This window comes from Scheffersomyces stipitis, chromosome 4 (genome assembly GCF_000209165.1).
Source record: "Scheffersomyces stipitis CBS 6054 chromosome 4, complete sequence".
Classification (NCBI taxonomy): Eukaryota; Fungi; Ascomycota; class Pichiomycetes; order Serinales; family Debaryomycetaceae; genus Scheffersomyces; species Scheffersomyces stipitis.
In genome coordinates, this window is record NC_009044.1 from 1,769,791 (window position 1) to 1,793,452 (window position 23,662).

Here is a 23,662-nt window from a genome sequence, read left to right on the forward strand (position 1 = left end):
ATTTTGTATTAGTAGGACTCAGATTATTGTATGAAGAAGTTACTATATATTAAAGTACCATGAGCACAATATTAAAGGGTTGGAGGACTGTATTGTACCATCAACAAATGGACGTGCCTCGATTAAATTTCATCCCTTAGCTCCTCAGGAAAAGAAGAGAGAAGCAAATATGGCTTCCAGTTATTGTTCCCAAGGTCAGGATTACAGAGAATGTCCTTTCAATTTGAGGACGGTCTTGGTAAGATAACCAACGAACTGGGCAAGTACATGGTCGACCATGGAGACTTGGATGAATTAAAACCTCTGGACGGCTTGATTAATCTTCCAGCTTATTTGAAACGAAGATCTAAAGAAGAAATCTTAACGAAGCCACCTCATCTAAGAGAGGGGTTAATGCAAATCGATTCACTTGTTGGCGACTCTGAAACTGATTCATTCGAAGGAATGGACGAAGACAGTGATGACGAAATTATGAAAATGATGGTACCCCAGCGCAGAACAGTAGGTAGACTGGCTTTCTTGTTTGAGTCCGTAGATGAAATCGATAGTCAACAATCAGGTGCCCACGCTGAAGAAAAAGATGCCAAAGATAAGAAAGATCCTTACAGAAAGTACACTCCAGAGCAAGTGGCGGGATTTTTTGATGAAATAACAAGGCAAGTAGGGTCCTCGGTTGCCAAAATAGCTCGTTCTCATGGAATACAAGAAAGCACTGCGCAAAGATGGGTAAGAGACTATAAAAAGTCCGAAAAGTTGCCATTTGATGTTGTAAGAGGCAGAAAGAAGAAGTCAAACAAATTGAATGAAACTCACGAGGAATTTCTTAAATCAAAACTTGTGGATGATTGTACTATGTCTCTTGACATGATGATTTCTGACTTACTGGACCACTTTGAAGGTCTTTGTGTGAGTAAATCAACTTTGGGTCGGTTTCTCAGCGACAATGTTCATTTCACATTCAAAAAGATCAGAAAGGAGCCAATTGCTCGAAATACAGAGTGGATGATTGACAAGCGGTATGATTATGTTAGCCTTATAAACAGATCTGATATCGACTACTACAGCAACTGTATTTTCATAGACGAGGCAGGTTTTCAAATTGATATGTCTCCTCTGTATGGGTGGGCTCCATCTGGTGTTACTCCCGTTTCTAGAGTAAGCGGAAAATCGGAAAACAGAACTGTAATGGGAGCTGTTAACTCGAAGGGAGTTGTACAACTCAACTTGAAAAAGCCGTTCAGGAACGTTGCAAAGAAGAGGAAGACTGCCTCAGCTAGAAGAGGTCAAGCAAATGAAGATAGAGATGAATCAGTTGGCACTACAGCAGGGCATTTCAAATATTTTGTTCTTGATGTCCTTCTGACATTGGATCTCTACCCTGAGTATAGGAACTGCTATCTCATCATGGACAATGCAAGTATTCACAAAAATCCCTCTATTGAGAGAATAATTCTAAGCAGAGGTTATAGATTGCAATACTTGCCTCCTTATTCACCCGATTTAAATCCTATTGAAAATTTCTGGGGGCAATTGAAGAAGAGGTTGTCGAGAGCAAAGTTCCGCCAAGGAGAAGATTTGAGTTCACGTATTCGAGAGGCTGTCTTATCTATGCAAACGGAACTTTTTCTGCAGAATGTCCAGCATTCAATTGATTGTTTTCAGACTTGCTTGCGAAAAGAACCACTTTAAAGTTTAGTTTTGAACTTCAATATAGTCTTTTTGTATTTATGTTTACTTTTTCGTTATTTTTTTTAATACAGAAACAGGTAACTTTCTCTCTAAAGAAAAGCAAAATTGATTTCAACTGTTGGCAATTTACCAAAAGCAATGGTGCAATAATTCACCTCTTTTGCTACAAGAATTCTCTACTAATAGTGCAAAATTATTTGTGCGGGTAGTGCAAAATAAATTTGGAGTACGACATTATTTTTTCCGAGGGTCATCCAATTTAAACTTTCCGACCATGCAAAATTCCGAGGGCTCCGGTGCAATTGCATGGGATCGATTGTATACTCCCCAACTAGAGTATAATATCCATTCTTTCATTGAGATAATTTCCTCTCCTCTTACTTTTCAGTAACTTTCACCGTATACTTTCTGATCATCCTCAATCTCCATGTGTCCCTTTCCAGACTTGCCGTTCTTTTGCTAAGCTTAGACTTATGCTAACCACTTTTCAGTGTCTGTACCAATATAACATCACTCCTGCATATAATCGAAAAGTAGTATACCTCTACGGCTGCTACAAGTTCAGGATATAGATACTATCTACAACGTTTCTATATTTGTGTATTCAGCGTTCAGTAGTCATTAAAGGTATTAGTAGAAAATGGACTCTGTCCATTGAGGATATTAACATGGGTGTAGTCTCAACAGAAAAAATGAAATATACAAGAAATGAGAGATTACTGTTCCTTTTTTGATTCGACGGGAGTGAGCGACTCCTCCTTTTGTGAGCCGCTCTTGTGCTTACTATATCTGCCTCCTGTCTTCTTTTCCAAGAACTCCTTGTACTTGGATAACGTGATGTGTTCTTGAAGATCTCTGTACTCGTTGACAAACTTGTACTGGGTACCGAACCATCTGTCCCAAATAGTGAAAAATGGTTGTGAGAAATTGTTTTTGATGCCCCAGTTCTGGTGGTGTATGTCATGGTAGATAGAGTTATTGGGAAAGATGATCTGGAAGAGATCGAAGGGAAGTCTATAGCCACAGTGGTCGTCTACAGTTTTCAAGGTAGCAAAGGTATAGAGAAAAATGGTTTCTCTTGGAGACAAGAAGGTTATGAATCCAGCAATACCAGTTCCGGCCGTATCCAACAAGAACCCTTCAACTGGATCGTTGTACAAGGCCCCATAAGCATAGGGAACATACAAACGGTGGTGTCTGGAGTGAAATCTACGGTACAACGTCTTGTTCATGTGCATGATACGATGCAACCAATACTGCCAGGTATCGACAAAAGTGATAGCAGCAGCCAACTTGAGTACCGAGAAGCCGTACATGTAGCCGTAGTATAGCACGGCATCAGGTACATATGGAGGTAAGTAGTTATGTCTCAACACCCACATCTGCTCCCAGTCTTGACCTGGTCTAGGTGGCGTGTCTAATTTGTAAACAGCCAAACCAAAGATGCTCTGGATAATATGCTGGAGAACAACATCGAGAATAACGTCTCTGAGGGAAGCCTTATTCCTCAGCACTTCCTCTTCACTTGGATGGATACGATACATTTCAGCTAACTCGTACACGTCGATGATATGGAAGAATGTCGCATAGGTCCAATAGGCTACTATGGGAGCAATGAGAGCCAAGATTCCGTCAGGAATTCCAGGAATCAAATCTTGTCTGGGAGACAAATGAAGTTTATCGTAAAGGAACGAGGGCTGGGACAAGATTGTCAGCAAGTTCTTGGGCGGACTGAGATACGCAAGTGTTTCCATAATGTAGATGAGATGTTAACGAAAAAGACTAAAAGAATATCTGGAAGAATGAAAGTGATGAAGATGAAGATGAAGATAAAGATTTAGCTGGAAACTCTTCTCTATGCTGTTATGTTACTATGTTTATGCTTCAACTTGTGAGGGATTTCTCGATTTGCTATATACGGACAATGAATTTAAACGTGTGATGCTCTCGCTTTGACTGCCGGGTTGAAGGAACGTAAACAAACAAGAAATACACCACTAACAACTGAGCTCAGGGAAATGGCCTCCTATTTCTACCGTCTGGTGATGAGGAAAAATTTGGTTTGTTTATAATTTTATTTTATGCCTGAAACTGGTGATTTATGGGGATGAAAAATTGAAGAAATGAGATCACGTGATAAATCCCGACTAATGGATTTCTTTCTTTCAACTCGTGAAGGGAAAGGGGTCGGATCCTGCACCTAGATTTATCTCACAAAGTCTTCAGATAAGCGAACAATAGCGTAACATTGAATTGGTGGTCTCTCGTCTAATACACAGTGGTTTCAATAATAGAAATGTTTGCTATAAGAAAGATATATATTGATATACTTATTCAATCGGTAGTACATATTACATGTCAGGAACAAGGCAGCCGTGTAATCGAAATATCTCAGAGTGATATCAGTCGATTATAAGAGCAATAAGGAAAGCTGGAACCAGAGTGAATCGGATAATTTGGGACATGACTATATCTCTTTTGGACAACGCACTTACAGAGAGTAATTGGTCTTCCAAACATGGATTTATTATATTTTGAAAGGGGAAAATTCATTCCAGAAGGATCAACTTTCGAGCACTTCAAGGGCGGTACCAGAGGCACTGCAGGTGTCAAAGGTTCAAAATGTGACCACAGGATAGCTTTCATCTTAATAGATTAAGGTTTTAGGTTGGTTGATACTCACTTTGACGATCAACAACAAAACATTGCGGCAGCTTTTTCCTACTCTGGCAAATGGAGTTTGTGCATGAGAATGGCAAAGAATTCTTCTACTTTAAATAAGAGATGTTGATTCAGCCAAGATGACCTTTCCTAAAGGCTTTTGTGATAGTTTCTATTGTGGTCGGAGAGAGCGCAAACTCCAGAAATAGCGGCAGTACCTGGGAGGTTTGGAGGCTAATTACATGGTAGCACAAGCAGCATTAGATCATTAGTTCGTGGAGAACTTTAGAAATCTAAGTTGTAACTACTTCCATTAAAATTAGGAAAAATATCCCAAGAAGTTGTGTAGTTACTGATGGAAATTGAAAATATGTCCTCATAATTTTTCTCTAAGTAAATTCTCAATTGTAAGCGAAAAAGTGTTGTATCGACTTGAAATTGAATTTAAATTTACATTTCCATTTATCAATGGTTCAATTCACTAAAACCAGAGGACTAACTTGCTTGGTCGCTATACTGTTAAACGTGGGCTCTTTGGCGCAGAAGAAGAAAATGCAAAATGTGAGAGCTAATGGTCAATGTTGTAATGAGTTCTGGCACAGTCAAATACATAAGAAGGAAGTGCTAAGTCGACATTTATTCCTAAACGAGATTCTTTGCACATAGGAAATTTCCAGTACATCTATATATTCATCAATTGATCTCGGATGAAAGGTAAATCTTTGGAAGTTGAGGTAGACTATTGTGATATAAACGTAGAAAAGGTTTGAATGGAAGTCGTCATCGACGTTAACTCTGTAGTATTATTTAATGGAGGATATTGCGTAGCTTCAAATGTTAGATGCTCACCTCTAATAACCTTAGTTGGCGCCATTGGAACTACGATCAATATTTTGCACCCATTCAACCAACCAGAAAAAAAACATACGTTCCCAAGTCTTGCATAAGAAGGTTGCCCCAGCAAGTGGTGGACCTTCTGTTTCTAATGTATGCAATATTCAACGTGAAAGCTCTATGATGTAATTTGTATCTTCAACCGAGGTATTCGCTAAAGGAAATGTTCCGATAACTATCCAGAAACATGACAGATGCACAGAAATCGCGTGCGTTTCTTTTCCGGAACATTCAGACTTTATCCGAAATTGGAAATTTCTTTTTGCGCAGCATCGGACTGAAGAACCAATATGCCGGCTTTCCCCGAAACATGACAGTTAGACCAGCTTTACAATTCCGGATGTGAAAGTCACCCCATATACCAGCAAACATTCAGGATGCTTGGAACATGTAACGTACAGATCAGTTGGCTCAGATGCAAAGACAAACTGGGAGCAGTGCAAAAGGCAACTGTGGTTTTTCCGTCATGGAAGGGGATCCAGGTCCATGCTGCACGAAATTTAGGTGCCAGTCCTATTCAAAAGCAGATTTCAATGAGTAACTCTTGAGAAATTCATTGAAGCATATCGAAGTATCTCCTAGTACAACATCAATGTAGTTGCGAGAAAAAAATTGGGTTAGCCTCATTGCAAATTGAAAATCTTTTCCGAATTGGGGGCGCAGAGATGTCATTTGCGCATGTCACTAAGATTATTTTTTGGGTATTTTCCGGCTTAAGAATTTTACCTCAGCCATCAATCAAATATTGCAGCCATCAAATTGAGTATAAATATCGACAGGAATAAACCCTATTTTGCAACCTATTTACTTTTCTCTTCTCATCATCACACATTATTCAATACAATGTCCTCACAAGATTTACCCTCGGGTGCTCAAACCCCAATCGATGGTTCTTCCATCCTCGAAGATAAAGTTGAGCAAAGTTCGTCCTCAAATAGCCAAAGTGATTTAGCTTCCATTCCAGCAACAGGTATCAAAGCCTATCTCTTGGTTTGTTTCTTCTGCATGTTGGTTGCCTTTGGTGGATTCGTATTCGGTTTCGATACCGGTACAATTTCCGGTTTCCTTAATATGTCTGATTTCCTTTCCAGATTTGGTCAAGATGGTTCTGAAGGAAAATATTTGTCTGATATCAGAGTCGGTTTGATTGTTTCCATTTTTAACATTGGTTGTGCAATTGGTGGTATTTTCCTTTCTAAGATAGGAGATGTTTACGGTAGAAGAATTGGTATCATTTCAGCTATGGTTGTCTACGTCGTCGGTATTATCATCCAGATCTCGTCCCAAGACAAGTGGTACCAACTTACAATTGGACGTGGAGTTACAGGATTAGCTGTTGGTACTGTTTCAGTGTTGTCTCCAATGTTCATTAGTGAAAGTGCTCCAAAGCATTTGAGAGGTACTTTGGTATACTGTTACCAATTATGTATCACCTTAGGTATTTTCATTGGTTACTGTGTCACTTATGGAACCAAAGATTTAAATGATTCAAGACAATGGAGAGTTCCTTTGGGTTTATGTTTCCTTTGGGCTATTTTCTTAGTTGTCGGTATGTTGGCTATGCCTGAATCCCCAAGATTCTTAATTGAAAAGAAGAGAATCGAAGAAGCCAAGAAGTCCCTTGCAAGATCCAACAAGTTATCTCCAGAAGATCCAGGTGTCTACACTGAAGTTCAATTGATTCAGGCTGGTATTGACAGAGAAGCTGCTGCAGGTTCTGCTTCATGGATGGAATTGATCACTGGTAAGCCAGCTATTTTCAGAAGAGTTATCATGGGAATTATCTTACAGTCTTTGCAACAATTAACTGGTGTCAACTATTTCTTCTATTACGGAACTACAATCTTCCAAGCTGTTGGTTTGCAAGATTCCTTCCAGACTTCCATCATCTTAGGTACAGTCAACTTTCTTTCTACATTTGTTGGTATTTGGGCCATTGAAAGATTTGGAAGAAGACAATGTTTGTTAGTCGGTTCTGCTGGTATGTTCGTTTGTTTCATCATTTACTCCGTTATTGGTACAACTCATTTGTTCATTGATGGAGTAGTAGATAACGACAACACCCGTCAACTGTCTGGTAATGCTATGATCTTTATCACTTGTTTGTTCATCTTCTTCTTTGCCTGTACATGGGCTGGAGGTGTTTTTACCATCATTTCCGAATCATATCCATTGAGAATCAGATCCAAGGCAATGTCTATTGCTACTGCTGCTAACTGGATGTGGGGCTTCTTGATTTCCTTCTGCACTCCATTCATTGTTAATGCCATCAACTTCAAGTTCGGCTTTGTGTTTACTGGTTGTTTACTCTTTTCGTTCTTCTATGTCTACTTCTTTGTCAGCGAAACCAAAGGTTTGTCGTTGGAAGAAGTTGATGAGTTGTACGCTGAAGGTATTGCACCATGGAAGTCTGGTGCATGGGTTCCTCCTTCTGCCCAACAACAAATGCAAAACTCCACTTATGGTGCCGAAGCAAAAGAGCAAGAGCAAGTTTAGCTTTACGATTAATGTTTTTCTCCCCTGCATGACTTTTTAACGTTTAGAATATAGACACTATAGATTTACAAAAAGGTTATACCTTTAAATGAACTTTTATGATGAAGATTGATACACTATAAACCAAGAACTGTAATAAGGTCATTTGTTTTTGTACTACTGATAGATTCAAGTACTCCGAATTAACGTATTCTAAACCATATCTATTTCATTTTCTAAATTCCAGTCCAGAGGCATTGGTTGTCAATATAGATGGATTCGGTTTGAGAGATATTCAGACTACTATTTCCAACATGGACCTTGTAATTTCCTTTTTGAAGGGACCACTGATTCTGATATTCATCAAAGAAGGAAAATGTATCCTTGACAAGAATTCTCGAAGTAACAGTTTTATCTTCTCCTGCCTTTAAAAAAACCTTTTCAAACCACTTTAATTCCTTGATTGGTCTCATTACTGCCTTGTCATCATTGGAAACATAAAATTGAACAACTTCCGAACCATCAACAGCTCCAGTATTCTTGATGTTAACAGAAATCTCAATATTATCCTGGTCTAGAACTTGAACTTTCAAGTCTCCGATTTTGAATGAAGTATATGATAATCCAAAACCAAATGGGTACGCAACCTCTCTGTTTAGTTTTTCGTAATATCTATAACCAACGAATATGTCTTCTCCATAAAGGACTCGACCGTTATCAGTGGTGAAATTGAGGTAAGCCGGATTATCGAAGTTTTTGAAAGGGAATGAAAGTGACAACTTTCCACTAGGATTAACATCACCAAACAAGACATCTGCAATTGCATTACCACCTTCGGTACCTCCAAACCAAGCTTGAACAACTGCCTTTGCTTTTGGTAACCAAGGCATCTCTACTGGAGTGCCTGACTGATTGACAATGATAGTATTCGGATTAGCCTTTATAATTTCCTCTACTAATTTGTTCTGAAGGCCGATCAATTCCATATCTGGACGATCGTAACCTTCAGATTCCCACTCCAGATTGAGTCCAATGCACAAAACAACCTGGTCTACTGTCTTTGCGATTTCAATAGCCCTTCTAATTTCTTCTTCGGGTTCGACAACTTTAATACAACCGATTTTCAAAGAACCTCCACCATGAAATTCTGCGTTGGGGTCAGAAAAAGTATAGGTGTGTGCTGACCCAAACTCAACACGAATCCTATAATTCTTACCTTTCTCTAATTGGATGACGCCGTGTTCTTCTCTAGTTCCAGAACCAACAAAGTGCTCGTCTTTCTTTTGATTTGTGCTGTTGTCAATAACCAATTTGTTGTCAACATACAAGTCAGCTGTACCGAACACAGCAAGTCCAAATCTGTAACTGGCCGTTTCTTCAGGAACAAAGTCTCCTTCGAAGTCAATATAGAATGGTTCATTACGTGCCCTACTGGTACTGATGTAATCAAAAAGATTGACCCGAGTATCAATTAAATTGTACTCATCTAGCAAGTTCCTTCTCTCAGAAGTGCTAGGTTCCGAGTAGAACTTTGCATTGACACCAACACTTCCAGTGATTGGATTTATTACCTGGGAAGCCAAATCAGGCAACAATCTATGACCAGTTGCACCAACTGAGTACTTAGGCGGAGTAGTTGTCTTGGATGCAATACCAGAATAAGGTGTTGTAGTGTAGTAAGATGCAAGCGAAGCAGATCCCCCTCCACAATAAGCAGCAAATTTAGCATTTGGACCTATCACTGCAATGGATGAATCCTTACTCAAAGGTAGTATTCCAGTGTTTTTGAGCAATACTATGGAATCCAGTGCAATTTTTCTTAACTTAGCACTGGTTTCAGCACTATTATTACTTGTGCCTTCGGGAGCATTTTGAGGCACTCCTGAACCTTGGGCAAATTGAACCAACTTAAGAACATTCCTTACTCTATCATTTATATGCTTGATATGCAATTCCTTTGACACAACCATGTGCAGAATTTCACTTAAGCTTCTAAACTTAGTTGGACCCGGCATCTCGATGTCTAATCCAGCCCTAATAGCAGTGTCACTAGTATAAGTTCCATACCAATCGGACATTATGGTACCTTCCCATTTCCATTCTTCTCTTAAGATGTCCTTGATAATACTTTCACTTTGAGAAACATGTTCGCCATTTACTTTGTTGTAACCAGTCATCAAAGCCTTGGGGTTCGCATGTTTGATTGCTATCCTGAAAGGTTCCAAATATATCTCCCTTAAAGCCCTCATGGAAAGAATTGAATTGCTAGAATTTCTTTCATCTTCAAGATCATTGCAAACGAAATGTTTAACGGTTGCCGCAATACCTTCTTCTTGAATTCCGTTCACAATGGCAGCTGCAGCATGGCCACTCAAGTGAGGGTCTTCACTGAAAGATTCGAACCCTCTTCCTCCCAATGGGCCTCTTTGAATATTCATTGTTGGGCCAAGAATAACATGAGCACCCTTAGCTTTAGCTTCAACCCCCATCAACTTTCCGGTGTCACGTAACAATTGTTTGTCAAAAGTTGCAGCCAATGCAGTACCACATGGAAAGCACGCAGACGGAATAGCATCAAAGAATTTTGTTCCTCTGACACCATTAGGACCGTCACTAAATCTTAGACTAGGGATATCTAACCTATCCACCGCGTAGGTGTGCCAAAAGTCTATACCAGCAAGTAGTCCTACTTTTTCCTCTAACGTCAATTGACTCAATATTCCCTCAATGTCAAAAGCAGTCATCGTTGATAGATTCTTTTCAAATTCTATATTCAAGCGATTGGAGAATATAGTATTTATATATGAACAGAGGAATCAGTTCCTAATTAGGAATTGATGCAATAAGTTCTACTTCTGGCTGGACTTTGAGTGGAAAATAAGTCGCTCGGAATAATTGAAACTTGAAGGGTTTTTGTCTATAATAGGAAATACAACCTTTTGTGCACTATGCGTAAAACCTGGGGTAACGTTTCTAAATCTGGCTGGATTGTGAATGGAAAATAAGTCGCTCGGAATAATTGAAAATTGAAGGGTTTTTGTCTATAATAGGAAATACAACCTTTTGTGCACTATGCGTAAAACCTGGGGTAACGTTTCTAAATCTGGCTGGATTTTGAGTGAAAAATAAGTCGCTCGGAATAATTGAAAATTGAAGCTTTTTTTACATGTTATAGGAAATACATCCTTTAGTGTATTAAGAGTGAAACCTGGGGTAATGTTTCTATATTTGTAAAGATCTCGGGAAAATAATTCGCTCGGAATAGTCTAAAATGGCAGCCTCTCTACTGTAGGAAATGTATCCTATATTGTTTTAACACAGGGGTAGTGAAACTAATTTATGCATTCTACACTTCTCATTGCATGCAATTTTTTTAAGTGAGGGGAGAGCAGTCCTTAATTCCCACACTAAAGAAATGTAACATGGTGTGGTCTTCAATGTTGCAACTAAGGTAGGTCGGAATAATGCGCGCAAAAAATATTTGTACCAAATTTGTGGGGCAACATGGCTTGTAAGATGAAGTATTACTAAAAAATACATCTAGGTCCCAAAATTTGAAAGTTGATCCGATCAGACAAAAATAATTATCTACCATGCAAATCAAAAATTTTGACCCATCAAGAGACAAGCTATCACTCGAAAAATTATTAAATTCATGCTTGCGTTGGATCTATACTCCTACATTAGTGTCCTGAGTTTATGGATTCATACAAAATATATTCGAACTAGATTCTTGATACTAAATCACTAATATCAAAATCTGAACTGTATAGAACTAACAAGGGTTTTAGTTTTCCTAATTAACTAACTTAGGCAGAACTTCCACGTTCAGAATGGACAATATCAATCTTTTCGTTACTCACAGTACCGTTCAAGTTAATGTCCATCGCAAGTGAGTCAGTACCTTCAAAAACACGAGCAACTTCTTCCAACGTGTATCCGAAAGTCTCAACATAAGTGAAGATAACAACAACCAATTCAACGGCAATGATACAGCAGTAGACGATATAGTATTTCCATGAAATTGCATCCATAGCAATAGCATTGACAAAACCGTTATAAATAAGGGTGATGTTGATGACAAGAGAGTAGAGATTGATACCTTTGGCTCTGTGTGTGTATGGCAAGATTTCAGTAACATACAAATATGGTAATCCGTTAAGCCCAATATTGTATGCAAGATAGTATATAAAGATCATTGCCAAAACACCTTGACCCAAACCTTTCTGTTCAAAATTTCTTTGTTGGTTGATAGCAGAGAGAATAGTCCAGATGACGTACGAAAGCAACATGAAAGAACAAGAGAAAATGAACAAAGCCTTTCTTCTGAACAAGTAACAGGTGAATGCAACAGCCAATGAAAGAACAAGGTTGTAAATCATCAAGCAACCATTAATTTGCAATTGTTCCTTCTCACCCGTAATACCAATCGAGATCAAAACTTTACTCAAGTAGTAAGACACTAGACCATTGCCAGATAATTGAGTCATACAAGCAGTAAAGGCAACCAAGAAAATTCTCTTTCTGAAAGTCTTAATCGTAATGAAGTCAGTATACTTAGAGTTTGAATTGATTTTCTCCATCTCTAATGCAGCTTCGATTTCCTTAAGTTCGAATTCAACCAATCTAGTAGCTTGCTCTTGGGTATCATTGCCTGTATGAAATTTGATCAAAAATTCTCTAGCTTTTTCAATCTTACCCTTTGAAACTAAGAATCTTGGCGACTCAGGTACCCACCAAACTAGACATACTTGAACCAAGGGTAGTAAACCTTGCAAGTAAGATGGAATTCTCCATGAATATGCACTCACTATAGTCCTGGTTCCGTAGGTAACCCAAGCAGCGATAACAGCTCCCAAGTACCAGAAAACATTGTAAAGGGCAGTGCATGTAGGTCTATAAGTAGGAAAGGAGAGTTCTGCGATTAATGTTGGAGAAGCAACACTAGCAAGACCAAATCCAAATCCAATGACCATTCTAGAGACAAAAAAGAATGCATAGTTAGTTGAAGCACCCTGTAATATTGCACCAATAACAGTAACTATAGAACCAAAACAAGTAGTCAATTTTCTTCCAAACCTGTCACAGGCCCAAGAAGCAAAGGCTACAGCAAGAACACCTCCAAATATAGTACCATTTGCAAGAGCTCCTAGAATATAACCTTCGGGGTTTCCCATGGCATCCTTCCAGGTACTCAATGATTGCAAACCGTTAAGCATAGAACCATCATAGCCATTGTTGGTTGATGTAAGTGTAAGAACGAAGATATACCAGTGCAATTTGCGAAAGTGATTGTACTTCCACCAATGTTGATCATGATAAACGTAATCCGAAATCTCTTCAGAGTACTTCACAGGAAGCTCTTCACTCAAGACTGTGGTAATAACGTTTGATTTTTCTTTCAGTTGGGACATCTCTTATTTCTGGATACTGAGGTGAGAAAACATAAAACTTCAAGGAGGATTTTCGTTTCGTATTTATAGTAGTTTATCTTATTTGGAGTATCCAGATTTATGTATATTGAAGATAATATATTTTGCAGTCAGACATAAGATTGCTTAGTATCTGACCACTACAAAATAATTTTTTAGGTTGTGTTTCCTTCCACTCGAACGCAGACACAAACTTTAAGTGAAACTACCCCACATATTATTATTTTGAAAAAAATGTCTGCTGAATACCACCTAATTCAAAGGAACAATTATGCAACTAGTTACCAATATGGGAACCTTTCCTCTCTATATTTTCACCATGTGTATCAATGACCTTGTCAACCAGTAATAAAATCGTAACCCCGCCCATGCAAATCTCCAGAGAACTCGGATTGTGATCGTTCCAAGGATAAGTTTGAAATTCCTAGAGGCAGTTCAGTTGAGAATCTTTGCTGGCTTAGATAGTACGTATATTGAATTTAACACTAAAATATCATACAGCTCCCAGGTATGTCCTTTTTCATGGGGGGTGTATGGACCGAATTACAATTATTGGTGTCATCTCTTTGGGTGAATTGCTGGAAATTTTATCAAGTGAAGATTAATGGTTATCTCATAGGACACAGTTCTTTTTACTATATCACTCCAGCACCTGTTTCATTGACATTCTTCAATTTTTTCTGAAACATGTTTCCAAGTTCTTAAGAACACTAACAGATTAAATAAATTTTAATGACAATCCAAGATCTGTTTTAATTTATCAATTTAAGTTCGAATGAAAATTCTAATCATTCAGAATTTGAACTCAGTCTTCCATGATTTCTTGTTTGAAAACGTTTAGATCCAGATTATCCAATTTCTTAGCACATTTCTTCCAGCTGTCACCTGTTTACTTTTTTAAACCTACTTATTGGAAGTTCAAATACATTGTTTTCATCCTGTTTATACCACTTGGTGACACTTGCCGGAATTAGTGCTCCCCCGATCACAGTTTAAAGATCTCTCCCTTTTCTTTTCAGAATGATCTACTATTCTAACGGTCTTGGATAATCTTTGATCTCATCAGCTTGGACTGGTCTTCGTGCTCAATTTCGCCCGTGACTTCTACGGATTGTGTAACTGACATGGGACTCTAAATATATATAAAACCTTCATACACCTTTCCTAAGTCATGAATTCTTTCACTGAAAATCTGCGTCTACGACTGATAGCTCAATTTACTATTTGCTATTGGATTACTGTGTAATCGTTAAGTGATTGAAATACGTAGTATATGCTAGGCATGGAAAGCTGTAATTGGATGTTAATGTAGGAACTCTTTTGAAATATAGAATTTTATTAGTATTGCTCTTTTTGAACGATTTTATGCTGGCATCTCTAAGATAGCTGCAAAATATTCCAAGAGTAGAGCAAAAAAATTAACAGATTTACAATATTGGTGCCAATAGTTAGCCGAAATTTGGAAGAGCAACATTTATTTGGCCAAATCTATTATTATTCCAAATTTATGAAAAGGTTGCCATGGTAGAGAATTACTGTAGAAAAGTGGTAACTACAGAGAAGGGCGATTTTAAGACTTTCATTAGTTGTCGGGCCAGGGTATATTTCGCAAAGTATAGTTCTCCATAGTTGCGCCAGACAGGAAAATACTTCTACGTACAGCACAAGCCCCTATAGCTTCGCTCAAGTCCTAGTCAAATTGTAAACTTAGTACAAAAGAAGATAACTATCAACATGAGACAATAAGATGTTATGCTCATACTTTCAGCGGTTCTTTATTTTTAACCAATTTAATAATGATAAGATAGGAGGTCGGACAACTGACATATTTGATCAATAGGTAGCGCCGGACAGGAAAAGAGTCGTGCGTTCTCATTCAATCTGGTTTCTGTCCATTTTCTTGACAATTCTGGTACTAATATCTAACCCTGTGTTCAACTTGATCAAATGGAACAATCTATTACCTCCAACTCCAACCAGGATGTCTACCTTCTTGCCATTCTTGAAGTAGATAAATGTGGGTAAAGAGGCAACCTTGTATCTCAAGGCAATGTCCTTGGCGACTTCGATGTTGACCTTAGCGAATTGAATTTCTGGGACTTTTTCAGCTATCTCTTCAAACACAGGTTCAAAGGCTCTGCAGGGACCACACCAAGGAGCATGGAAATCGACTACCGTAAGCTTGTCTCTAATGGAAATCAAGTCGTTTAATTCTTCCAAGCTGGTTAAATGCTTGACGTTAGAGTCGGGAGTATAAGGCATCTACACAAATTTCTAACATAAAAGTAATCAACGGTCCACCAAAGAAAATATTGATTTGAGTGAAACTAAATGTTGCAGTGCCTTATCTCTGAACGGCTCTATTGTGGATTAAATCAACGAAGGTTTGCACGTGAGGCTTTACATTTGATGGAAAATAAGATACAGGATCTCTAATAATGGTTTCCGAGGTGACCAACCTCGGATTGGATCCGATAGATATCCGAAACAGAAATTCTACTTTTGTATAACGCAACAACTTACAGAGATGAGATGAGGATGAAGAATATATAAAGTCAAGAGGATTCCCTCTAGTTTAAACAGATTTTAAATAGTTCTTCAGTGATTAATATAACTCCATATCCATTAATCCAATTCTAAGTCCAAAAGGAAAACCGGTCTCTCCATATACAGGTTTCCCGTCAACATATCTCTGGTGCACTGATTTGCGATATGCGAATTACATTTGGGGTGCGACATTATTTCTTACGAGTACTATTCTGCTACCGTGCTACCGCGCAATTGCATGAAGCTGTTTGTTGGAAGATGATTCTTTTGCTGTTCTAAGAGGCAACTACTTCAATCGGTAAGTACTTTCAGGGTAGGTATTTTTTTGTATCAATTAGTATTTTCAAAGTAATGTTCGCGTTTTATCTACAGAGACAAATAGCACTTATAATTCAGAGAAGACCATAAGTTACGATACTAAGAATATGAATATATAATGATAGTATATCGTAGCATTGAGTGACGGACCGTTGCGGTATGAGTATTTCATGTCATAGCAGTTTAGATTCAAATCATCCATTCGATCACGCGACGACCAGATCCAAAGAATTCATGCCTTAGAATCGATCTGCGTACGGTCGGTTATATGCACACTTTCCGGACGTGAATGAACCCATATAATAATCGGCAAATTTACGGTATCATAAAAAACTACATGAACCGCTTTTCAACTTGACTTCTCACTCGCCTATTCTTCGCAGAGTTTGAGGGTTTGGAAACATTGGCGATGTTGGATGAAGGTGATCACAGGACAGAACTTCCTCGCGTATTATCTAGTGCAGATTACCAGAGAGCTGGAAAGCACCAATTTGGAGATGGGTTTAAATTCCTTCCACTACAGGAAAGAGCAATCAGGGATATGGCATCCTCTCACACGGTGGTGAAGATTGACAAAGGCAAGACGGAATGTTGCATTCTTCTAATGCTTGCTGACAAGATCTACATCGACACCTGGGGAATCAAAGACCACTGTGTCAGTTTGTTGGTAGTGCCGTGTTGGTCTGAGCTCAACTCCACTGTTGCTAGAATTGAACAGGCAGGATTAAAGGTCCGCTACATCGAGGATGGGGTCAACGATCCTCTAGAATATGACGTTCTTGTCTTGCAACAGACGGCAAATGATTTTGGGCAAATCCATGAGCTTACCAAACAAATTCGGAAGAGCGGAGAATGCTCGGCACATGTTCGTCGCGTTATCATAGAAGATGCTCACTACTTGCAGATGTCATCTATAAGCGATAATTCTATCAAAGATATACCGTATGCTTTCATGTCGTCTTTCCTTGCTCCAGAAGCAACATTGATGGCAAACATGAGCATTGACAGCTACAATGTAGTGGAAGACGAGGACAGACAAATTCGACGCGTCGAAATGCAAGTTGACGTTAAGGAATCAGAGACTGATGTGACCAACAATGTAATGCTGTACCTCGGCACTTTAGTACTGTACAATTCCTTGATTATTGTCGACAATGATGCTAGAGTTGAACACTTGATTGAATTTCTCGACGATCTTGTGCCGTGCATAGGAATCGTAGGATCGTCAACACAAGAAAGGAGAGAAAAAGCCAATGAGATCAAAGAGGGATTGATGGATGAAAATGTGTGTGTAGTTGCTACTGCCAAGTCATTGGTAGGTCTTGACTTCGAAGTGGAGGAGGTCATAATTGCGTACGCGGTCACGTCGGAGATCTCATTGTTGCTTGCGACCAAGATGACCGATAGCTTGGTCTATTTGTGCTTGGTAAAGGACAGAAATAGTGACTACCAACGAAAATGTCTCTATAGCATCATGCAAGAATATTTGCTATTGAAGGCTTCAACTTGTGCCAACGAAGGTAGTAATTACTGCTCCAATTGTGAGGCTAGTTAGGTATTTAGAAATAAAGTAGACAAAAAGAGGTCTTTAACATGATCTTCTTGCTGTCACATATTTGGATTTTAAGAGGAACAAGAAAAGTATGACAAAATGCTAATAATCCCGTATAATTTCGAAGAAACAAAAACTGGGTCAAACAAATCTTGTCTTATTGGCTAGTAGACCAGCCTCACATTGGAATAAAAAAGGGTAATGTTACCTATTTGATCTGTATAGTTTTTATTCCAATTCAACTCGTTCAGGAGATAAGATTCATTCAATTTGAACGTTTAGGATTTTAGCTTTAACCTGCATAAACTCCAGGAGAGTATTGCAGAAAACCTTATGCCGAAAACGATTCAGTAACACAACCATTGTTAGATCAATAGAACAATAATTTGTATGTCCCATCGGGACATTATTGGGATATATACGGGATTTTAGACTGAATCACTTATCGATCAGTAGCAACAAAACAATCCACGAAAATGTCTCACAAGAATTCGCTTAAGCAATCCATCCAAAACTTCAGGAGAGAGCTGGATCTGCACATAGATACCACACAGATAAGATTTGCTTTAGTCCGATTCATTTTAGTCGATTGCATTGTTCATTTGTAAAACAAGATAACTTAGATTTTCCAGCCATAGGTGGCTGCGAGGGTCTTCTGTAAGTTCTGCTCAGCAGTAGTATCATTGAAATCTTTATTTGAACCTCGTCCTTTTCTATCTCTAATGTGTTGGGATAGTACGGGCTCTAAAAGCGCCTTCTTCTTAGGATGACTGAAGAACACAATTGAATAACGATCATTTCCACTATCTTGGAAACTAGCAGGGAATTTGACTCAATGAATGATATAAGCTGACAGTGCTTCCATCTATTCCAAAAGATCACCGACATTAATGATCAATGGAGTGACCATTATTTGGTACTTACCGTTGTTTGTGGGGACAAATTGAACTGGCTGCCATGTCTTTAAACATGAAGAGTATATTTCTAAATCTTCCTGGTTCTCTATCTGGAAAGCGTTGTCATTGATCCATAATCAGTCAATCTTATAATTGAACTAGGTTCAAATCCAAGTTTTGGCATTTGTTTCTGAGTGGAATGGAAAACATAGAAATGCGCTCTTTATCCACTGTTCTAAATTTTTGTTACCATTCTTGTCAGTAACATAAAAAGAATTTACAGATGGAGAAGTAGTGTAGACCTTTCTCTTTGATAGTACTGATTTATTAACTTATAATAGAGCACTCTAACAAATAATGGTACAAAACTTCTAAGTCTTAGTTCCTCTTCTGTTGAATTTTGGGACTCTGGCAAGCCAGTAAAAGAAAACTGTGCAAATAACATTAATACCAATAAATGCAACAAAAAGGCCCATATCTCTGTATCTCGTATAGTAATCAGCATTTATCAGGTTGAGGAATACATTGGTGTTAGCCATGGTGCAGAATTGACATTGCCCGCCATTGCTTTGCAAATATCCACCTGCAACACTCATGTATGGTCCCATAAATTGCTCACATGTATAACCCTGAGGAACAGGAATGTTGAGAATCTCTGTAGGAGAGCAAGTAACTTTGGTATCAAATAACCCGGTTGACAAAATGACAGAAACTAAGTAAGTGAATGGATTTGCTCTGTACATGAATATCCAAAATCCAGGCAAATTCTGTTTAGTAACCAACACACCACAGAAACCAAGACACATACTGTACATGATGATGCACAAGTTGGTTGCGTTATCTGCTAGTTCCATGAATGACATACACATCTGGCCCATAGTTGAGGAGTAAACGTAGAACATAACAATAGCAAACCACATATATCCACCACGTTGATGGACTGTATTGGTCTCAACGGCATTCTGGTAAAACCCTACTGGATAATACCAAGAAAGAAAGGATAAGGTACCACAGAAAATATTCCATGGAACCTCAGATGTTATCTGGGCAGCAATAAAAGCAAACCAGCTGAAAGTTCTTGATGGTCTTTCTCTGACTTCATATAGATCTCTTTGAGCAACAAAATGAGGCAAATACTGTTGTACTAACGTCATCAAATTGACCAAAAACATGAAAACCGAAAACATTTGATTTTGAAGTCCTTGAAGTGATCTGTCTGCCTTGAAGAAAGCAAAACCATTAAATAAGGAGGAGAGTACAGATAAGGTAACCTTATTATAAGTATAACTTGGTGTTCGCCAATACTGTTGAAGGACTCTTTCAGTAACTAAAACATATTGTTTCCACATTGGATTTGTAAATGTTTTCAACTTTTCTGGATCATCATTAACTGGTAGCTTTACAAGCTCTCTTTCCATTTCATCTAACTCTCTCTGTATCTGTTTATACTCTTCTGAATCTTTCCAAACCTTGGCATAGTCTTTCTTTGAATGAGAACCAGGTGCTGCACCAATTACTTCCAACATCCACTCAGCTGGATTAGCTTCCGGAGGACATTTATGAGCACCGTGTTTTTCGAAGTATTGAATCAAAGTATTAAAATAGTCCCCCAAATCACCAAAATATACTGTTTGGCCACCTTTTTGTAAGAAAAGTAAACGATCAAATTCTTTCAATAATATGGCTGAAGGTTGATGGATAGTACAAACAATAGCCTGACCACTATCTGCCAATTTTCTAATCAACTTGCAAATAGACCAAGCTGTTTGTGAATCTAATCCAGAGGTAGGTTCATCTAGAAATAGCAATAATTTTGGTTTGGCAACTAACTCGACACCAATTGAAAGTCTCTTTCTTTGCTCGACATTAAGGCCTTCGCCAGATATACCAACAACTGCGTCTGAATACAGTTCCATATCCAAAAGATTAATGACGTAGTCGACATATTCATCTTTCTCCTTTTTGGATACAGCATATGGCTGTCTCAAATAAGCTGAAAATTTTAAAGCTTCTTTCACGGTGGATGTCTCCAAATGTAGATCTTGTTGTTGGACGTAACCAACAGATCTCTGGAAATCGGCATCCAATGGTCTTCCGTTTACCATTCTTACACCATCAGTGACAACTCCAGCAGTCAATCTATCAGATATCGCATTCAAAAGTGTAGTTTTACCAGCACCTGTCGCTCCCATCAAAGCAGTTATCTGTCCAGGCTTAACCCAGCCATCTATATCATCCAAAATGATCCTATTTTCAGATTTAATTTTCACTGAGTATGATAAATGTCTCCAATGGAATATATTACCACTGTATTCATGTTTTGAATTTTTCTCAAAACTCGAATCACTGCTGAACTCATGGGTATACTTCACCATTTTTCCCATCTCCATATCCATCTTTCTTTTTGATAAACGTTTCTGGAATAGAAGTACTTCTCCTTTCTGCCTTGATCCCCTATTATACTCACAAATAAGAACATAAGTGAACATAAAGAAAATTGCAAATGCAAGAACAATTCCCCAATTTCTCCATTTGTGACCATCATAATACTTGAAAGACTCGTTGATGAAGGCATCCCCATTCACATAATTTTCACCAACGACAGATCCAACGACACTGCAAATCCGATATGGACCATCAACTGGGTAGCTACCACCAGAAGGTACAAATCGAGAGCATATGAAATCCCTGTCATGAAATTCATTAGCAATCAAAGCCTCAAAAGCATATGCAATCGGATTAATGTAATTGATCCATCTGCACCAACCATGCATATCTGGAGTTGGAATGATAAAACCGGTAAAGATGACAAAAGCAAGCAATAGAATAACTGAAGGGGTCATAGCTTGAGACATTGTTTTAGTCGAAGCTCCAATGCTTCTGAATAAGTGAGACATCGCGAGTGTTGCAGTGAAGTTCACTAGCAAATAGAAAAAGAAATGTCCTGGTTCTCTTCTAAAGTGGATCATGAAGTAGTAAACCAAGTTAAACCCAATACAAGTGATAATTTTGGTTGGAAGTTCTGTTATTATAGAACCAATCGCATCGGCAGCAGGATGATATAATGCATATGTCTTGTGCTTTTCGACAACGCTTCTGGCCTCATAAAGAGAAAATATTTCTAACATTGATGAGTTAGCATTGAACAAAATTGCAAAAAACATAGCAGCCGTTCTGCTGTAGAATGATTCTGTGGTGGGTTGAAGATTGTAGAAGATGGAACACAAAATAAATGCTATGAATATGTTACCTCCAATTTGGAAAAGCATGAATGAGGGATCACCCTTGGTTCTTAATATATTTCTTTCGACAACATACCTTACTTGCATTAAGAATGACACAGTATAAGATGATCCAGGATTAGTGTGCCTTGCTTGCTTTGCGATATGAGACTCATGAAACTCACTCCTGGAATTAGACTCAAGATGCTCATTCAAGTAGCTATCAATTTGAGATAATAATTCTTGCCTTTGAGGTGACTTCTGCCAATAATTATAGAATTCTTCAGGAGTACGTGGAACTTGTGCTTCATAACCCTTCCTTGGAATCCTCTCAGCAGGATTAGTCAAAGAAGTCAAAAAGTCTGCCGTAGTTTGCCTTTGGGGACACTCATAACCCATGTCTATGAAATACTGTTTTGCCTTTTTGGCGTTACCGAAGAAAATTTGATAGCCTTCGTACATCAATATCACCTTATCAAATAAGTCATAACCATCCTGAGAACATTGGTAAATTGCAACAAGGGGCGTTGCTTTGGAAACTTGAGCTGATGCTTTCAAAGCTCTAACAAATTCCAACGCTGTTGCAGCATCCAAGCCTCTAGTGGAATTATCCCAACATTGAATCAATGCCAGATTCAAAGCAACTTCGGCAATGGAAACTCTTTTTCTTTCCCCTCCAGATACACCCCTCACAAAATCATCACCAACTTTAGTATACTTCGTATTAGTCAAACCGTAAGTTGCCAAAACAACTTCTGTCATGTGGTTTGCATATAGTTCCCTCGATACACCTAGTGGCCTGTTTTGTGGCGTTCTCAACTTAGCGGCCAAGTATAGAGTATCCCAAACTGTCAAGTGTGGAAAATGTTTTTCTGTTTCTGAACAATAAACGACGTCTCCACGATAGTGTTTCTTGATGTCTGATGGGGTGAAACCGTCGTACAGGATTATACTTTCCTTATCAACTTGGAAACCATATGTTTGTGTTGAAAGCGTTTTCAAAAGTGTTGTACAACCGGCACCTGGTCTACCAAGCACAACAGTTAATTCGCCAGGTAAAAGAATCCCATCCATAGGCTTGAGAATGTCATAAGAAGACTCTTTTCCAGTTATTCGTCTGGCATATCTATTGAGCATTTTAAAGATACCATTGCCAAATGTAGTTTGATAATCGGTATCGACATCAAGACCGTAAGCTCTAAGATTCTTGTACGCTAGTCCCAAAGAAGCTGGTTTGTAGTATTCAGCATCTGATAGAACAAGTTTTCTTAAATTCTGGACCCAGAATTTGGAATCGAATTGTTCGGAGCAGGGATCAAGTCTTGGATCAATGTACTCAGATGAATTCTCAACCATTGGATTCTGTCCTGGTATTTGTGAAGCGTTTGTTAAAGTTCTGACCAAAGCCAAGCTGGAGGAGTGTAAACTTGCAGTGTCCACAGATATCCTGCTTGGATTTCTTGCTAGTTCCCTTATCTCGTTCTCGACCACCTGATTGAAACCATCATATTGATTGAATTCAGTTCTATCGGAAGCATGCGCCTCTTGCGAGCTATCGTCGGTCATTGTAGGTGTAGACATTGTTTGTTTAGCAGAAATTAGTAATCAGATTTCAAGTATTGATTTCGTATATATGCTATTCATATTAGATCGCCCATCTAATGGTGAAGAATTTACTCTGCTATAATATAGTACCGGCACCGGATATCGGATCCTCTTAATTAATCGTAAAATGTAATCCATTCCATCTAACCGGAAAATACATTGTCTATTAAAGCCGTAAAAAATACTGTGAGATCATAGGTACCTGTCTTTGCATTGTAATAGTAAGATCCTATTTTTGATGGTGTGATAAGTTGACAGTTATCATGTATAGCGACATGATGACCCTCGGTGTGGGGTTCTGCATTCAAACAAGGATCTGGTGATCCTTTGTGTTTTTGTCCGAGAACTAACCAATTTCCTGCAATTTTCAAT

General features: G+C 38.5%; 8 protein-coding genes across 8 annotated transcripts; 3 read left to right on the top strand and 5 right to left on the bottom strand. All coding sequences in view use genetic code 12, as the record gives it.

Moving 5' to 3' along the window:
* Nucleotides 1-210: 210 nt before the first annotated feature.
* Nucleotides 211-1,798, top strand: PICST_31825 (predicted protein; the record flags this gene model as incomplete). Its single annotated transcript, XM_001384257.1, has 2 exons — nucleotides 211-1,462; nucleotides 1,761-1,798. 2 exons carry the CDS (start codon nucleotides 211-213, stop codon nucleotides 1,796-1,798), a joined length of 1,290 nt encoding a protein of 429 aa, XP_001384294.2.
* Nucleotides 1,799-2,279: 481 nt separating this feature from the next.
* Nucleotides 2,280-3,718, bottom strand: SUR2 (Sphingolipid hydroxylase). Its single transcript, XM_001384614.1, has one exon. The coding sequence runs from the start codon at nucleotides 3,441-3,443 to the stop codon at nucleotides 2,406-2,408; it is 1,038 nt and encodes a 345-aa protein (XP_001384651.2). The 5' UTR covers nucleotides 3,444-3,718; the 3' UTR covers nucleotides 2,280-2,405.
* A 731-nt stretch (nucleotides 3,719-4,449) lies between these two features.
* On the top strand, nucleotides 4,450-8,116 carry SUT2 (Sugar UpTake (tentative)). Its single transcript, XM_001384258.1, has one exon. It carries the CDS (start codon nucleotides 6,088-6,090, stop codon nucleotides 7,738-7,740), a length of 1,653 nt encoding a protein of 550 aa, XP_001384295.2. The 5' UTR covers nucleotides 4,450-6,087; the 3' UTR covers nucleotides 7,741-8,116.
* Nucleotides 8,117-8,249: 133 nt separating this feature from the next.
* Nucleotides 8,250-10,463, bottom strand: BGL1 (beta-glucosidase; the record flags this gene model as incomplete). Its single annotated transcript, XM_001384615.1, has 1 exon — nucleotides 8,250-10,463. A coding segment is annotated over one exon (2,214 nt), but the record flags the coding sequence as incomplete, so codon positions are not given.
* A 1,065-nt stretch (nucleotides 10,464-11,528) lies between these two features.
* Nucleotides 11,529-13,133, bottom strand: HXT2.6 (hexose transporter; the record flags this gene model as incomplete). Its single annotated transcript, XM_001384616.1, has 1 exon — nucleotides 11,529-13,133. The coding sequence occupies one exon, from the start codon at nucleotides 13,131-13,133 to the stop codon at nucleotides 11,529-11,531; it is 1,605 nt and encodes a 534-aa protein (XP_001384653.2).
* A 1,890-nt stretch (nucleotides 13,134-15,023) lies between these two features.
* Nucleotides 15,024-15,413, bottom strand: TRX4 (Thioredoxin (Trx); the record flags this gene model as incomplete). Its single annotated transcript, XM_001384617.1, has 1 exon — nucleotides 15,024-15,413. One exon carries the CDS (start codon nucleotides 15,411-15,413, stop codon nucleotides 15,024-15,026), a length of 390 nt encoding a protein of 129 aa, XP_001384654.2.
* Nucleotides 15,414-16,415: 1,002 nt separating this feature from the next.
* Nucleotides 16,416-17,641, top strand: PICST_67724 (predicted protein). The gene has a single exon (XM_001384259.1). The coding sequence runs from the start codon at nucleotides 16,426-16,428 to the stop codon at nucleotides 17,569-17,571; it is 1,146 nt and encodes a 381-aa protein (XP_001384296.2). The 5' UTR covers nucleotides 16,416-16,425; the 3' UTR covers nucleotides 17,572-17,641.
* Nucleotides 17,642-18,835: 1,194 nt separating this feature from the next.
* Nucleotides 18,836-23,266, bottom strand: CDR4.2 (ABC transporter; the record flags this gene model as incomplete). The annotated part of the gene is made up of 1 exon (XM_001384618.1): nucleotides 18,836-23,266. The coding sequence occupies one exon, from the start codon at nucleotides 23,264-23,266 to the stop codon at nucleotides 18,836-18,838; it is 4,431 nt and encodes a 1,476-aa protein (XP_001384655.2).
* Between the last annotated feature and the right edge of the window lie 396 nt (nucleotides 23,267-23,662).